At 41.7% G+C, this 18,361-nt stretch overlaps 1 protein-coding gene across 1 annotated transcript in view; it reads right to left on the bottom strand.

Moving 5' to 3' along the window:
• The window catches only part of CDH23 (cadherin related 23), a 639,510-nt gene that overhangs the window by 302,010 nt on the left and 319,139 nt on the right, over nt 1-18,361 (bottom strand). Inside the window, exon 12 of the mRNA XM_070946306.1 lies at nt 1,416-1,565. Within this exon, the coding sequence (XP_070802407.1) occupies nt 1,416-1,565 (150 nt within the window). The remainder of the gene's footprint in view (nt 1-1,415; nt 1,566-18,361) is intronic.

Genomic DNA, 18,361 nt, shown 5'->3' with positions numbered 1-18,361 from the left:
AAAAAATGCTTTTAAAAGGTTAAAAAAAGGCTCTGACGATAGCGCAGCACAGCTGTGATTGTTGGAGCTTTTTTTTTTTTTTTTTTTTTTTACTTTTTAAAGCATTTTTAACTACTGGTTCCGGAGAACCGGTAGTAAAAAAAATGCTAAAAAAATATTTTAAAAAAGTTCCGACGATCTCGTGTCACTCAGCTGATCATCGGAACTTTTTTTAAAACATTTTTTACTACCGGTTCGGGTGAACCGGACCGAACCAGGAGCATTTCACTCCTGTTTTAATCTCTTTTTTGCCAGTTATTTTAACATTTGCTGATGCTTATTAAGTAAACATCAAGCTATACTTTTTTCCAGCTGAACTGAATGGGTGTATGTGTGTGCTTGCTTTGATCTGGATAGGGAGATTAACTGGGTGTATGCCGGATGCCAACTAAATTGGAAATTGCCCGTAGTAATTTTCCAACATTGGAAGAGAATAAAACAAGTTAGCTACTTCTAAAGTAGAAGTTGATGGTTGGGCTGGAGAGTGGGAGAATCTTTAAACACACAATTTAGAATGGGTTTAAAGCAAAGAAGACAGAAATGTCACCAGCCTTTATGGATAGGCAGTTCTATGCATGTATTATTTAAACAAAAGTCTTGTGTTATTAGACTGTAATAACCGAGTCTCTATTATATTCTTGAAAACAGCATTCACCTGCAATATAGGGAAATAACTAGTGTGTTTTATAGGTTTGTGGGAAGAAGGACTGAGAACATGAACCTGAAAGATTCTGAACTCTTAATGATGTTAATGGTGACCGTACAGGTAGTCCTCGACTTATGACCACAATTAGGATCAGAATTTCTGTTATTAAGCAAGGCAGTTATTTAAGTGAATAGTGGATGATTTTATGACCATTTTGCCCTAGTTGTTAAGTGAACCACTACAGTTGTTAAGTGAACCACATCATCATTAAACAAATCTAGCTTCTAATTTTGCTTGGTGGGATCTGGCTGGGAAGGTCGCAAATGATGATCACATGATCCCTGGGATCCTGCAATCGCTGTAAATCCATGCAGGTTGCCAAGCACCCAAATTTTGATCACATGACCAGCTGGATGCTGCGATGGTCACAAGCATGAAGACTGATTGAATAAGTCACTTTTTCAGTGTTGTCGTAACTTTGAACAGTCTCTAAATGAATGGTTGTAAATCAAGGACTACCTATAGTGGCGGCTATGAATATCTAATCACCTTAATCATCCAACTATCTTTGCATTATCTATTATAATGAAGAATCATATGCTATTTTGTTGCAAAATCTACTCCAAACAAATTAACCATCACATGTGTGCACCCATATATATATATCAACATCCCGGATCACACGTGCCACCTCCCCATACTGTCCATGCAACATTTGAAGAACCCTTACAGAAAACACATAGCGAGGGATTGTCTCAAAATCCAGGGGGACTGCCACTCTAATCCGAATGTCTGCTTTTCCTTGGATTGAAGTCGGAGAGATGATGAAATGGTTGGAGTTGTTTCCCACCAGATAAACTTCAAAAACACTGTTGAGTCCCTGAAAAAAAAAGAGGTAAATATGTTAAAGCCACCGAATTTAGATGTATTGTTGGCATGAGCAAGTCACTCTAAATACCTTGAAGGATCTGTTTAATTCAATAGAAAAAATAAATGTAGAAAACAAAATAAAGATGGAATAACAGTTTGGGAAGACACTAAATATTCAAGATGTATTTATGTGTGGGTAGGTTGTACGTTTGGGTAAACTGAGAACTTGGAACACAGTCAGATCAGTTTTTCATGGCCAATTCTCTAATGCTGATAATCAGCTGTTGCAGCCAGTGTTTCATCTTCCTGAACTGCATAGTGAAGAATCAATATAGAAGTGCAAATAATGCTACTGAAGAATACTGCTAAATATGTATTGTTGAAATTATACCGAATGGAAATGGCCTGATAAAGAAGCACATCTAAGTAACATCTTTCAATGGTGATTTTATAGTCAGTTTAGAATGCATTTATTCTGCTGTTGACCTAAAACATAATTTCTCAAGCTTGGCAACTTTAAGACATGTGGACTTCAATGCCCAGAATTCCTCCGGTAGACTCATTTAGACCCTGATCTAAAGTTATACCATTTCCTATCCAAATATTGCTCCATTGCTAGAAAAGTAATTATGGTAGCCCATTGGAACATTAATAATAAATATTTACCGATATTTATTGATTCCCATTTCCCAAACAAATTTCTGTTATTGATTTAATAGATGCTCTCCTTTTTCAGCAAAAATGCTCCAGAGCTTGGCTGAATGAAATCTTCTCACTTGAATTGGCTGGTCTTGGTGGAACGGCCATTGTCTATTTTTGACAATCTTGTTATACTTAGCACATCAGACAAGTTTTACATGGAGTTTTGGGTCAGTTCAACTATATATTCTTTCCTGGAATGGTGAAATGTTAGCTTGGAATTTTATTTCAATCAATATTGGATTGAATCAATAGCTCAAATAGTGGTGGGGAAAATAACCTGGAAGAGATTGGAGAGGATAAATGCCTGAGAATACCGAATGCTCTCAGAATTTTCTCACCTGACTTCACAGATATATTCTTTTTCCTCTTCTTTTTTTATGTGTTTCACCAGGCACAAGGGGTGACTAGTGAAAATTCTCAAGTTTCTTATTTTGTTCTGGGCTTTGGGAGATGGAATTAGGAGCAGAGATTTTCAGTGGCTCTCCTCCTTTCTCCATGGCCCACTCCAGTTGGTGTTGGAGGGGGGAGAGATCCAGCCCTAAGCCCCTGCAGCGTGGAAGGCCTCAGGCCTCGGCCCTTTTACTGATCCTCTTGAATATCTATGTGAAAATGCTGGGAGAAGTAATATGCAAGCACAGGGTATGGTTTCATCGGTATGCAGATGATACCCTGCGGTACATCTCTACCGTTGGCTGAGCAGATGGGGCCATTCATGTGCTAGCCCAGTACCTGGAGACTGAGGTTCCAGATCAGAGGTGGTATTCAGCGGTTCGGATGAACCAGCAGCAGCAACTACACCCACCCGTGTTGTGGTCCGCCAGCAGCCTACAGAGCTGGCAGCGGAGTCAGACAGTGAGGAAGCTGGGGAGGAACATGGGCCAGTCCTGGAATCTGGCAGAGATAGGGCTAGGGCCATCTGGGAGTGATGCATGGACTCCGGAGCCCCCAGAGTCAGACAGCAGAGAGGCAGAGGAACAGGAGGAGCCTGTTCCTAGTGCACGCATGCGCAGAGCTGCCAGAAGGCAAGAGCAGCTAAAGCAAAAGGGACAACTCGGGAGTAAGGCCAGGAGATGATCAGCCCCTCCCATAAGTCTTAAAAGAGAAACAAAGGCACTTGGGCCTTTTTGCAGGAAAGCAATGTTGCTAACTCTGTTTCCAGATGGCATCTCTTGTTTGTTTCTGAACTTCGTGGGGCTTTGCCATGTAAGGCCTTTGGCAGGGTGTCAAAGAAGATAAAGGTTGGTTATTATCCCAAAGGACTTCTTCCGAAGGACTTGTTTTGCAACTAATTCGGATTCAGCTGGGAATGAACGTTATTTTCAGCTGTTACAATAAAATAGGTTTATTTGGGACTAATTTGTGTCTTGTAATGACTCAGTAAGCCTAGGTCACAACAACCTGCCCCAGCGTAAAGATGTCCTATTCAGCCACGTTTTCAAGGCTGGGCTCATGCGCAGAAGGGGCGTGTGTGCACAAAGTGACTGTGCGCGCGTGTAGCAAACCGGTGGTAAGGATATATGAAACCCACCATTGGAGAGGAAGATGGAAGATATATGAAACCCACCGTTGGAGATGGAGAGGAAACATCTCTGACTCTGCCCTAGCAAGATGAAATTGCTTTGGAATCAAAGGTGTCATCTTTGATTCCTTCTCAGAAAAAATGGACAAATAATTTGGAGTTCTCATGGCTGTTGCTCAAGGAGCAAGGAGCAACTGTAGCTCTAAAGGGGAGGAGGCCTTGCACATGTCCACTTACACCCTAGTGCAGGGGTGTCAAACTCGATTTCATTGAGGGCTGCATCAGGGTTGTGTTTGAACTTGGGGGGGCAAGGTGTGGCCAGGGGGGGCATGGCCAGCTCGACATCACTTGTTGAGGCTCCATTTTCAACCGTGATGGCCTCCTGCAGCCCTCTGCCAGTGAAAAGAAAGCACACAGCCTTCCCAGGCCTCTGTTTTTGCTGGCAAAGAGTTATAGGAGGCCATCGCAACCAAAAATGGAGCCCAAGGGGGCCTTGCGCAGCCTCCTTGAGCTCCGTTTTTGCTAGCGGAGGTACCACGGGCCGGCTGGTCCTTCACTGTTTCCAGGGTGGCCCCATGGGCCAGATCTAAGCACTCTGTGGGCCGGATCTGGCCCCTGGGCCTTGAGACTGACACCCTTGCCCTAGTGATTTCCCGGCTGGATTACTGCAGTGCTGTCTACATGGGCTCACCCTTGACAACCATATAACTTCCCCCAATTAATAAATATCACATTTTCTTTCCTCTCAATGGGGTACTTCAACTACACATTACTATGCTGGGCCCTAGTAGTTAGCAGGTACAAATCGTTGAAAAACAAAAAATCAGGGATGGTCAGAGAGGATGGTCTCTCTCCCAGAGAAGGTCAGGGATGCAGTTATGGGGAGGGATGTGAAAGGATGTTCTGAGTAAATTTGATAAGAAAGAAAGCAAGCCATGTGTGACGTTAGCATAAATAATGTGTTAATTTCTGACTGGTTGTTTTAGTTAATTTTATTTCATATATGCAATATATGATCTTTTTTATTTGTTTTCCCTCTAGAAAAAATAAATGGAAGTACCACTCTTTATGTTAAGAAAACAAACTTTGCTATACCTATTTTGATCTGATTTTTTTTTTTTACTTTCTGGATCAAACAAACTCAACTGACAAATCCAAATAAGGAGTCTGGAAATCTGCTAAGTCGATTTTTCTTTAATAAAAGTGCTGTTTTCAAATACTGTTTGGGAATTGCTGTTGATACAAAATCAACAAAAGTAGTTGTTGATAGCAAGTGTTATCTCTAATCCTAGTGTTGAGGGCACAGGATACCCTTGTTGTATCAACTAACTAGGTGTCTATTTTAGGGGCACAAAATGCTGCAACTTTCAAGGCCCAGACTGAAGACTGCACTGACTGAAACCCCCCACCTCCCTATTTATTTATATCAAATATTAATCTGACTATCTACTAAGTGTAGCAGGACGAGAAGGGAATAGGAGGAAGAGATTTTGGCAGGAAGGGAGAGGAGACAGAGGGAGTGTGAGAGGAGGAAGGAGGGTTTTTTTTTTTTTTTCTGGGGGAAAAAGGAGGCCTGAGAGGATAGGAAAAGAGGCTTAAGGGGGAAATGGAGAAAGAGACCTGGGGAAAGAGAGAGCAGTGAAGGCAATAGGGAGGATAGGAGAGGCTTCTGTGGGGCAAGCCTGAGGGAGAAAAGGGGATAGGATAGGAGGGCTTCTGTGGGGCAAGCCTGAGGGAGAAAAGGGGATAGGATAGGAGGGCTTCTGTGGGGCAAGCCTGAGGGAGAAAGGGGGGGCAGGATAGGAGAGGCCTCTGTGGGGCAAGCAGAGGAATCCATAAAGGAGCAAAGGCGGTGGAAGGAGAGCTCATCAGGCAATTCAAGAGAGGGAGAAAGGAGAGAGAGAGAAAGGAAGGAATGACCAGCCACATGTATACCATCTCATCACGTGACCTGCTGGCTGGGAAAAGACTGACCATCATCCCACCACATGACCTGCCTGCTGAGAGGAGACTGACCACCATGATTCTACATGACCCAGGCCAGTAGTGGTGCCTGAGCAAGGGACCAGTGTGGACCAGTGGCCATACCAAAAAGGGCCAGGAGAACCCGGACTCCAGTGGTCCTTTCGGGGGAGCGCTATATAAGGTAATGTAGCAAAATCTTCTCTCATTCACTGCTCTATAGTGAGATGCCAAGAAAGATTCCCGAGGGCTGTAAAGCATTTTCCCCATGAGAGACACATGCGGATTGTGTACTATTAAAATGTTTTTCTCCTAATGCCAACTGTTATCAATAATAAATAATCAGCATCTGAAACTCAAAGTTAGCACTTACCACCCTTTATATGAAATCATCCATCAGCATAAATTGAGGCAAGGAAAAAGGCAAGAATTCATTTTTTTTGACATGTTGGCATCTCAGTATTTATTATATTTACCCAGAAGGCCTACTGATTCCAAGATGATAAGACTTCTTTCATTGAATATTATTTTGGCAATGATTGAATAGTGGTTCCAAAGAATTCATTATTTGTTAGTCGCTAGTGGACTAAGCGTTGGATCCTCTATCAAGGACCTTGGAGTACTCATATCAAATGATCTAAGTGCCAAAGCCCACTATAACAACATTGCCAAAAAGGCATTAAGGGTTGTAAACCTAATCTCGCATAGCTTCTTCTCCGGTAATATTACACTACTAACCAGAGCATACAAAACATTTGCTAGACCAATTCTCGAATACAGCTCATCTGTCTGGAACCCGCACTGCATATCGGACATTAATACAATTGAACGTGTTCAGAAATATTTTGCAAGATGAGTCCTCCACTCCTCCGCTCGCAACAAAATCCCTTATGCCACCAGAAATTTTGGGCTTAGAAAATTTAGAACTATGCCACCTTCGGTATGACCTAAGCATAGCTCGTGAAATCATCTGCTACAATGTCCTATCTCTCAATGACTACTTCAGCTTCAACCACAACAATACACGAGCAAACAATAGATACAACTTAAAGTGAACTGCTCCAAACTCGATTGCAAAAAATATGACTTCAGCAACAGAATGGTCAATGCCTGGAATGCATTACGCTTAACGCATTGTAAGCCGCCCTGAGTCTCCGGAGAAGGGCGACATATAAATCAAATTAAAAAAAAAAAAAAATTACCTGACTCTGTGGTTTCATCCCAAAACCCCCAAAATTTTAACCTTAGACTAGCTACTGTTGACCTTACCCCATTCCTAAGAGGTATGTAAGGGGCGTGCATAAGAGCACCAGCGTGCATACCGTCCATGTCCTAATGTTCTCTTTAATTGTATTCATTTTATGTATTCAGTTCATGCTTATCTAATACGTACTCGACAAATAAATAAAATAAAAAATAAAAATAAATAAAATCCTCACAATCATCTGTGGTTGCTGAATTTACACAACAATTATAATTAGATTCCTGGAACAGGAATCTATACAATTGTTTAACTACAGAATCCCAATTCTTAAAGTTGCATTAAGCATATTCAAGTCATGAGATGGTCTCACTTAAGGGAAACACCTTTTTGGATCTGAATTTGGATCTGAAGCTGTGAAGCAAACTGACCCCTCTATTTTCGAATCCCTCTGCACATCTTCTGGACATGCAAGATAGCTAGTGAAGAAAAAAACGATATACCGGTAGGAAGTCCTCGACTTAAAATTATAATTGAGCCCAAAATTTATGTTGCTAAATTTGTTAAGTGAGTTTTGCCCCAATTTTATGACTTTGTCATTTTTTGATAAGGGAATCACTGAAGTTGTTAAATTAGCAACATGGTTGTTAAGTGAATCTGGCTTCTCCATTGACTTTGCTTGTCAGAAGGTTGAAAAAGTTGATCACATGACCCCGGAATGTTGCAAAACTGTCATAAATCTGAACCTCTTTTCCAATTAAAACTTTTTTATTAGTTTATCAAAGTATAAAATACAAAGAAAACAAAAACAGGGAAAAGTAGGAAGAGAGGAAGGGAAAAAGAGGGGTTATACTAGTGTAATGGGAGAAAAAAAGAAAAAAGGCACCAATTTCTGTCTCTCTGTGGCACAGTCAAAGGTAACAACATTACAAGTACAACTTTTTGCTTTTAGAAAGCAATAGGTACAAGCCATTTCTAGAGCCATAAGAAATTGTTATTTCAACCGTCATAAATCTGAACCTCTTTTCAAGTATCTGAATGGAAATCACGTGACCATGGGGTTCGCTGCAAAGGTCATAAATGTGAAAAATGGTCATAAGTTACTTTTTTCAGTGCTTTGTAACTCCAGACGCTCACTAAATAACCTGCTCTAAGTCAAGGACTACCTGTACTGAAAACAAAAGAACAGCTAAACTAATGATTACATTTGCTGGTATCCTCTAACTCTAGATCTGTGATGGTGAACCTATGGCACACGTGCTAGAGGTGGCATACAGCACCCTCTCTGATGGCACGCGAGCCATTGCCCCAGTTTAGCTCTGCTGCGCATGCGCGCGCACCTCTCACCAGCCAGCTGGTCTTTGGGTCTCTGCCATGCATGCATAGGGGTGGGGTGCTGTGGGGGGCGTGTGAGCATGAATTGGGGGCGTGTGAGCATGCAGGGGGGTGGGGCATATGCAGGGGGTACGTAGATGCATGGGGGGCCTGGGTGCATGCGTGGGGCTGCACACATTGCATTTTGGGGCTTTGGGTGCACATATGTTTTGGGCGCCCTGTCCGGAAAAGGTTAGCCACCACCACTTTAGATCATAAGCACAATGCTCTTGACAAAGAAACTTCCAAAACGCACTTGAGTTTTCACACAATAAAAAGTTTTGCTGGCCCTTGTGATATCTCCTTCCCTTATTCCTTTGGACACACCCTGAAGCAAAGCTATAAGGAACGATTACCACCAAGATAGCTGCCAAAGTGAAATGATCAGGAAGGTCTTGAAGCAGTCAAACGAAGACTTTGTACATTTTGAAGCTGTTTTATACTTTCGAGGATTGCCGTCATTTATCAAACGATTTCCACTCAGTTCAAGCTCTACACAAGTATTTATTTTCAGGGCTGCCTAACTTCAGGAAAGACATTCGGTGTAGACAGCTTCCCTATCCTGATGCCTTACAAAAACTTTGGATGAGAATTTCTGTCATTAGCAGCCAACATGCCATGCGCAGATGAGGTCGTGGGAATTGTAGTTCCAAAATTAGATTAAATCTGGGGCTTTCTAAAGGATCAGTTTCTTCATTGTGCCTGAACAGAATACATTAGTACTTTTAGAAACTTACACACCCACCACATATGTAAAATCAATTTTTTTCTTCACAGAATTATAAACCAAATATTCCTAGAGATAATCTAGTTTGCCTCCTAATTCTTCTTGCAGTATTCCTATGAGGAGAGATGGCTGCCCAACTCTTGCTTAAATCTCTAAGGGTTTTTCCCCCATAAAAAAAGCAACTGGACTGTTTTTTCCTTGAGGAGGAGATGTTTCACTTCTCATCCAAGAAGCTTCATCAGTTCTGAATGAACTGATGAAGCTTCTTGGATGAGAAGTGAAACATTTTCTTCTTCTTCATCAAGGAAGGAGTCAGTTCTGAATGAACTGATGAAGCTTCTTGGATGAGAAGTGAAACATTTTCTTCTCCTTCCTCAAGGAAAAAAAAAGTTCAGTTGCCTTTTGAAAAAACACCTTTGAGACAACTATGACCTGGATGACTGAGAATTTCAACAGACATCTTGCTTAAATACTTCCTCCAGAGGAAAATACACCCACTCCTGGAGCAATATTTTTCTCTTAAACATTGATTCTAGTCTGGATTTCCCCCCCTCCCTGATTTTTAGCAAAATCTGCTCCCTGTGTTTTTTACCTATTGACTAGAGTGTTGCTTTCTAGAGCACCATAGAATTTTCTGCTGCCTGTTTTGCTGGAAGCCTTTTAGATATTTGAAAACAACTGTGTCATCTGCCACAGATCTCTAGGTAGCAGACAGAGAACTCTTCCAGATGTTCCTCTGAGAATTATTATACCTCCCACTGTTGCAGATGTTTCAAGTTGTCCATCTCTAAATGCAGTTTGACTGAAGCATCCTAATTTCAAGGAAGAAATGGAGGATGACGTACTATGAAATTTGAGGGTAGACCGATTAGTGGCAGGTTCTTTAATCTTCCTGATGGTTTTAATTTCAAATAATTATTATGAAACTTAAAATTTAAAAAAAAAAACCTTTTGGACTGATACCATTAAGTATTTAGCAACCGGCACAAAGCTTGTACTAAATGGTAATAACCAGGCCTTTTATGCAAAGGGAAAGCAGCATCAAGCATTTTTGAAAACTAATTGAGCAAAATACAGTTTTGTTCTCCCCAAATATTGACACTTTGCAATCTCCATACCAAACACTGTATTCCTTGCCACAGCCCAACCCAGTTGAGCACATTACAATAAAGTTGAAAAAACTGCTGGAGCTGAATTTCCAATTTTCCCCCGAATGGAGTCAGTCTTGTTGGAAGGAGGGACCAATTAAATGCACGAAAGGGCACTAATAGCAAAAGCTAGCTGAGCGTGACAGCTGAGAAACGGGTGACATGGCTAGAGAATCCCTCTTTCCATTTCTATCTCCCTCCTCCGCCCTACCAAATCCAACAATAAAGAATGCAGCAGAAGAGAGCTAAAATAATATTGATATTCATATAGTACCAGGGGCAAAGATAATATCTCAGAAACAGATAAAGATGACTAAGTTCTTGATCCAAGGATCTGGCAACTTATGGAAGGCAAAACTGAGAAATATTGCACTGGGTATTTTGAAAAGTAGACTGCTACTACAGGAAATTATGAAAAACCATTGTTCTTCAGGTAGAATGTGTGCTAATGAGAAAAAAAAACCTACAGGAGGAGAAAGGCATCCCACCAGACTCAACTAAATCCAAACGTGAAAGGCCAGCTGTCAAAAATCAAGGGCATCAAAACGTACATTTGCTACCCTTTTCTTTAAAAAAAAAAAAAAAAAAGAATAGGGGAGAATGCCTTGCCTCAGAAACCCCCCCCCCCAAATATGTATTTTAGCCTCAATTATAATTTCACTTTCCTCAGCAGTTCTGAAACAATGGAATAATTGTTCTTGAACGCAGAAAAGTTAATCATTCGTACGGCGGGATTACATTAGACTGTATTCCCTCATTTGCAATAAATAGCCTTTTTGGAGGACGTATAATTCAAGCCACAGCATCTGTTCTGCATCTGGGAAGATTGCTAGGATGCTGCTCTAAGCACTGTGTCTATCAAAGGGCAAAACTTCAGAATCCACAGAAAAAGCACAGCCTTTCGAGGATTACCATGTCATGCCTTCTTGTGAGGAGTGACTACAGCATGGATAAGACGTTTGAAAGCGGGCTTGTATAAACTCTGGAACATTTCTTTAAAAAAAAAAAAACTTTATTAACACTTAAAATCCAAAAATACAAGTTAAAATACCTCTATAACAAAAATACATCTGTAATAATGATACAATTCAACGTCTTTCTGACAGTACTTAATTCTTAACTTTCTTCCTCTATTCCCACATGTTCCTACTTAATCGACATATTTAATCACATTTTATATCTTATTTTGTTCTATACATTCCTTATTTTTCATTTCTATCCATTGATACCAATTATCCCAAATTAAGTAATATTCCGAGTCTTCCTTATTGTTTAATTCTAAAGTAAGTTTGTCCATTTCTGCACATTCGAAAATTTTCCGGATTATTACACAGTCTGTTGGAATAGTGGACATTTTCCAAGCTTGCGCAAGTATGATTCTAGCTGTTGTAGTTATATGAATAATTAAATATTTTATCCTTTTAGGATAATTTTCTTTAATAATCCCCAGAAGAAACAATTCAGGTTTAAATTCTATTTTATAGTGTGTAATTTCTTTTAGCCATTTTTGTATTTTAATCCAGAATTTTTTAACTTCTGGGCAAAGCCACCATACATGGAAGTAGGTGCCTTGTACTTGATTGCATTTCCAGCAATTAGGTTTTAAGTTGGGGTACATTTTTGCGAGTCTTGTTGGGGCTAAGTGCCACCGATAGAACATTTTATACTGGTTCTCTTTATATGCAATGGATTTTGTTAATGTATAGTTTTTCTCCCATATTTTTTCCCATTCTTCTAACTCAATATTGTGCCCAATATTTTTTGCCCATGCTATCATTGGTCCCTTTACAATTTCTTCTTCTAAGTCAAAATTTAATAAATAATTATATATTTTAGATAATAATTTGTCTTCCGGGCCTGTCAATAATTTATCTAATTGTGTAAATTTCGGTTCAAATCCAAATTCCTCTAAATCTTTTCTGTATCTAGATTGCAATTGAAGATATGGCCACCAATCTATGGCTATTCCCTGTTCCTTTAATTCTTGGTTAGTTTTTAATCTTCCTCCTTTGTCCAAAATTTCATTGTATTTTACCATTTTAGCCCTGGAACATTTCTAATCTTCCCTTTCTTCAGAAGGTTGTGGAAAAGGGTGGTTGGATGACAGGTACAGAGGATGTTGGAGGAAACAGATTATCTGGACTCGTTTCAGTTTGGCTTCAGGTCAGGTTATAGTACCAAGAGAAAGTTGGTTGTACTTCCTGATGATAACCTTTGGTGGAATTGGTACGGAGGTGATATTGTTATAATAATAGTGCACAGAATAACAGAGTTGGGAGGGACCTTGTAGATCTTCAAGTCCAGGGGTTGGCAACCTTAAACACTCAAAAAAGTCCTAAATGGAAGCCCACCGTTCAATTCTGGAGCCGACCAGAAGTCCGGTTCCCCCCACCATAGAGTCTCCTCCTAGCATGGCAACCTTTTTCCTATGCTGACTGGAAGTCTGGTTCCCCCACCATGGAGTCTCCTCCTAGCATGGCGACCTTTTTCCTATGCTGACCGGAAGTCTGGTTCCCCCCCACCATAGAGTCTCCTCCTAGCACGGCGACCTTTTTCCTATGCTGACCGGAAGTCTGGTTCCCCCCCACCATAGAGTCTCCTCCTAGCATAATCACCTTTTTCCTCTACTTGTCCTAACCAAAAGCCCTATCAATTGTGGAGCCGACCAGTGACAAGGAGCCGCAGCAGATGGATGAAAGAGCCACATGTGGCTCCAGAGCCGCGGGTTGCTGACCCTTGTTTTAGTCCAACCCTTTGCATAAGGAGGAGACCCTATGACATTTTGGACAAATGGCTGTTCAATCTTTTCTTAAAAACATCCAGTGATGGAGCACCCACAACTTCTGAAGGCAACCCGTTCCTCTGGTTAATTGTTCTCACTGTCAGGAGATTTCTCCTTAGTTTTTTCCCCATTCTAGTGTCTTTGATCTCTCAGTAGATTTTGATACTGTCAATCAGTATCTTTCAGATTGATTGTGGGGGTTAGGAGTGGGAGGCAGTGTGTGCAGTGCTTCACCTCCTTCCTCAGTGATCAGTTTCAGTCAGTGTTGACAAGGGGAAAGAGATGTTCATGGTCCTGCAAGTTTGGGGAGCCTCAAGGCTTGTTCTTCTCGGTCCTATTCAGCATCTATGTGAAACCGTTAGGTGAGGCCATCAAGTCTACATCTCAATCCCGAAAGGCATATGTGAAGCTGTCAATGTCTTGATCCAGTGTCTGAAGGCTGTTTGGATCTGAATGAAACAGAACACATTTCAGCTCAATCCTAACAAGACTGGGTTGTTGTAGCTATTTGGGCCCCCTAAGTAAGAGATGTTGATGGGGCCACACTTTCACTTTCCCAGTCAAGACTGATGCACAATTTGGGGATAATTCTGGACTCACAGCTACTGCTTGAAGAGCATGTGGCAGCTGTGGGCAGGAGGGCCTTTACAAAGATATATTACTATTGTGCGACAATTGAGCCCTTTCCTCAGTTGGGAGGCCTTTCAGATCAATACTTGTGTCTTGATCACCTCATGTTTGGATTACTGCAATCTGCTCTATATGGGTCTGCCCTTGAAGATCATCTGGAAGCTACAACTGATTTAAAATGTGATGACGTGAGCAGCATCAGATGCCAGCATCAATGCTCATGACTACACAAGCTGCATTGGCTGCCATTTGGCTTACAAGTGCAATTCAAGATGCTGGTTATTAGCTATAAAGCCATGTAAGGCATGGTGCCTGGATGTCTCCAATTGTTTTTGCCCACCCAGGATATTCCAGCACAGTGGATGCACTCCATTAAAGATTACCATTTTCTCGGATCTGTTGTGACCTAGGCTTACTGAATCATTACAAGACACAATTAATCCCAAACAAACCTATTTTATTGTAACAGCTGAAAATTACGTTCATTCCCAGTTGAGTCCCAATTAGTTGCAAAACAAGTCCTTCGGAAGAATTACCAACCTTTATCTTCTTTGACACCCTGCCAAAGGCCTTACTTGGCAAAGCCCAACAAAGCTCAGAAACAAACAAGAGATGCCGACTGGAAACAGAGTTAGCAACGTTGCTTTCCTGCAAAAGGCCCCAGGTGCCTTTGTTTCTCTTTTAAGCCTTATGGGAGGGGTCGATTATCTCCTGGCCTTACTCCCGAGTTGTCCCTTTTGCTTTAGCTACTCTTGGGGCTCCGGAGTCTGCACATCTCTCCCAGATAGCCCTGGCCTTCCCCAGACTCCAGGACTGGCCCATGTTCCTCCCCAGACTCCTCACTGTCCGACTCCGCTGCCAGCTCTGTAGGCTGCTGGCAGACCACAACAGGATCTAGGAAATGTGACTTCCCTATTGAGGCCCCACCCTCTGGAACAACATGTTGTGACTCCAACCCCAAGCCCGTCTTATCAGAGGCAGAAGACTTCGAAAGTGAAGGAGAGGAGTTGGCAAGGCCTCCCTCTCCAGGACCCTCCTCTCTGGCAATGCCTCAAGTGTCCTCCGAAGGCCAAAAGATAGGCCAGGAGCCAGGCACTTCCAAGCAGTTAGACAGCGATGGAGATGAGTCTTGGCTGGATCCCCGACAGCATCGGAAAGATAAGTGCGCGCAGCAGAGAAAGAGGCGTGCCAGAGATTAAGCTGAGTCACTGGACCACACCCCACAGGGGATAAAAGGGGGTGTGGTGGCCATTCAGGCCTTGTGATGGACAAAACTGAAAAGCTAGCAAGTCATACTGCGTTTCTGGAACTTCGTTATATGCCCTCCTTGGATTTATTATGGACTGGACTTGACAATTCTTTGGCTTTGTGGACTTATTTGGTGTATCGGACGGAGGAGAAAAACCTCCCTTTGTGAGTAAAGTCTTTGGCAGGCAGCTACTGGGTTGCTGCCAATTCTGTTATCTCAAAGGAATTCCTGACTGCTGGTTTTATTAACTCCTGGCTGACTGTTTGTGTGCGTGTGTGAGACGGGGACAGAACACAACATCGCCCCGCAGATAAAGATGGTACTCTCGTTCGTGAAATCAAGAAAGTCTTGAAAATGTGGCTTTGATCCCATGCCTGGGGCTGATGTTTGTCATTGTTTAATAGCCCATATGCATTGTCAGCAAAATAATTTAGGCTAGATTGCCTGTTGAACTAATGCTCCTTGCTGTTTTTGTGCCTTTTAGTTTTATACACCACCTGGAGTCCACTGGAATTGGGCTTCTGATACATTTAAATAAACAAACCAATGATGTATAGAACCTGCTCTAAGAAGTCAACGTTTTAGAGCTCCACATCTGAGCAATTCAATTCCTGGCTTCTTCAGATAAGACGTGACTTGGAAAATTACTCCAAGTCAGCTTGACAATGCTGAGCCAGATGGCTCGATGGTCTGATTTAATACATACTAGCTTCTCTCATTCTAATGGTATTGCTACACACCCACTTCTAGGACTCTAACACTTCACAAAATAGACACTGGAGACCCTCCTATAATTATTCATTCTTTCTCCTTTGAACCAGAATAATTTCTATGAGGATGTAATAGTGAAGGATATATGTAGCTCAGGGTGGCATTGCTGAACTTGATTCTTTTCACGGGGATGTTATCCAATACCCAAGTAAACAGGAACTTACTAGCCCCAGAGTAGGTGGAGCTCTTGCCTCACAATCAGGAGGTTGTGAGTTTGATCCTAGGTAGAGGCAGATGGAGGGTCTCCTGCTTGGGCAGGGGGTTGGACTCGATGACCTGCAAGGTCTCTTCCAACTCTGTTAATCTGTTAATCTGACTCCAAAGAAGCAGAATAGGAAGAGTATTGATACTTTTAATCTCTGGGTAAACTAAGATTCCCGAGAGTCTTGAACAGTCAAAAATAGAAGCAAATGGATCATCAAACAAATCAATCCAGAGTTGTCACTTGAGGCACAAATGACAAGATTCAAATTATCCAACTTCGGACAGATTATAGAACTCTTCATATAATGCTCGGAAAGTAGGGGGATGAAGAGGGCATCCAGCAGCTTGGTGAATGAATTCAATTACAGGAGTGATGAATGCAACATTGGAAGACCTGAAAGACCAGGTTAAGGACAAGTCATCATGGAGAAAAAAAATTAAATGTTTGCTAGAAATTGATGCCAACTTGATGGTACACAATCAGTAATCAAAAGGCACAGATAAAGAAGAATAATCAAGAAACAGCACCCTAATCAAGCTATCCCATATAAATACAGTACATAGCCAGAAAACTCCACTCCCCCTTTGCATCGCTGATGTTATCTAGTATTGGTAATGAAATCATACTGGAAGAGAAGCAAGCTCAAAGAACACCAAGGACCCAGCAATTATGAATTCAGATATGGGATGTGCCTGAAAACAATTGGATTTCCAGTTTGTCCATGAATTTGCTTGTGTCCAGGTGTAGAATGAAAGAGAATGTTCCCTGATACAATTCTGCAAAGTCCAGGTGAAAAAACATGAGCCAGGTTGATGCTGCCAATGTCTGACAGGTGATGCTTTCTAAAATATTTCTGAATGCCATTCTCCATAATGAATCTACTTCGAAAGGCCAATTTGTACTCCATAATGAACCTACTTCAAAAAGTTGCAAGATTAACTTTAAGCATATATATTGTGGTTCACTTATGCAATTCTATGCAGTTTCTAGTTGAGAGCAATGAGCATCAAGGTAGTGAAATCTGGCCACAACCCCAATCGGTAGATATACAGTATTTGTCAGTGGTGAAATCCAAATTTTTTTACTACCGGTTCTGTGGGCGTGGCTTGGTGGGCGTGGTGTGGCTTGGTGGGCATGGCTTGGTGGGCGTGGCAAGGGAAGGATACTGCAAAATCTCCATTCCCACTCCATTCCAAGGGAAGGATACTGCAAAATCCCCATTCCCTCCCCACTCCTAGGAGAAAGATATTGCAAAATCTCCATTCCCACCCGATTCTGGGGCCAGCCAGAGGCGGTATTTGCAGGTTCTCCAAACTACTCAAAATTTCTGCTACTGGTTCTCCGAACTACTCAAAATTTCTGCTGCCATTTCTCCGAACTACTCAAAATTTCCGCTACCGGTTCTCCAAACTGCTCAAAATTTCCGCTACAGGTTCTCCAGAACCTGTCAGAACCTGCTAGATTTCACTACTGGTATTTGTCTGTAAACTCAAGTGGAAACAAAAAGAAATCTTTAAAAAAATTAAGTGGGATCCCGACTACTTAACATTTGTCAAGCCACAATGATGCTTAGAGAATAACCAGAACCATAAATCCACCTATACCCAAGACATTGATCAGGAAGAAATGTACTGAAATAAATTTGGAGAATATATCTAAATAGTACTCTCCCTTTGCTAAAGAGTATATTATCTGAATAAAAAAAAAATCACTTCTTAGAAATCAAAGTTTTGAGTGATTGTAGTAGTGTTGTGCTTGGAGTCATTTACTAGGAACTCCTAGTAATTATGTAGTAAAATGTTATTAGTGCACTCTTTGGATGGCTTCATAGGATTTCTGGTATAAAGCTGGTACAAAATGTGACTTTATGTTTTAGGGCAGGCAGCATATTCCCGAGTTTGTACTTAATGACATTCAGTGTGAGTATCTTATGACGTTTGTACCGTTTTGCCTTTTCTGTTCCTGTGATACAAGATTTCTTAGAGCTGGACCTACGTATAGCCTTTAAAAAAAATCCAAATAGAACTGGAAGGGATCTTGGAGATCTTCTAGTCCAACCCCCTGCTCAAGCAGGAGACTCTATACCATTTAGACAAGTGGCTGTCCAGTCTCTTCTTAAAAACCTCCAGTGATGAAGCACCCACAACTTCTGAAGGCAAGCCATTCCTCTGATTAACTGTTCTTACCGGGGTGAAATCCAACAGATCTGACAGGTTCTGGAGAACCGGTAGCGGAAATTTTGAGCAGTTTGGAGAACCAGTAGCGGAAATTTTGAATAGTTCGGAGAACCGGCAAATACCACCTCTGGCTGGCCCCAGAGTGGGGTGGGAATGGAGATTTCGCAATATCCTTCCCCCAAGAGTGGGGAGAGGATGGGGATTTTGCAGTATCCTTCCTCTGCCACACCTACCACGCCACGCCCACCACGCCACGCCCACAGAACCGGTAGTAAAAAAATTTGGATTTCACCACTGGTTCTCACTGTTAGGAAGTTTCTCCTTAATTCCAGGTTGCTTCTCTCCTTCCATCCATTGTT

Source organism: Pituophis catenifer, unplaced genomic scaffold (genome assembly GCF_029215685.1).
Source record: "Pituophis catenifer annectens isolate HBS135680 unplaced genomic scaffold, rPitCat1.0.hap2 SCAF_6, whole genome shotgun sequence".
NCBI classification, from domain to species: Eukaryota; Metazoa; Chordata; class Lepidosauria; order Squamata; family Colubridae; genus Pituophis; species Pituophis catenifer.
The sequence above is the reverse complement of the archived record's forward strand: the minus strand, read 5'-3'. Positions and strand labels throughout refer to the sequence as shown.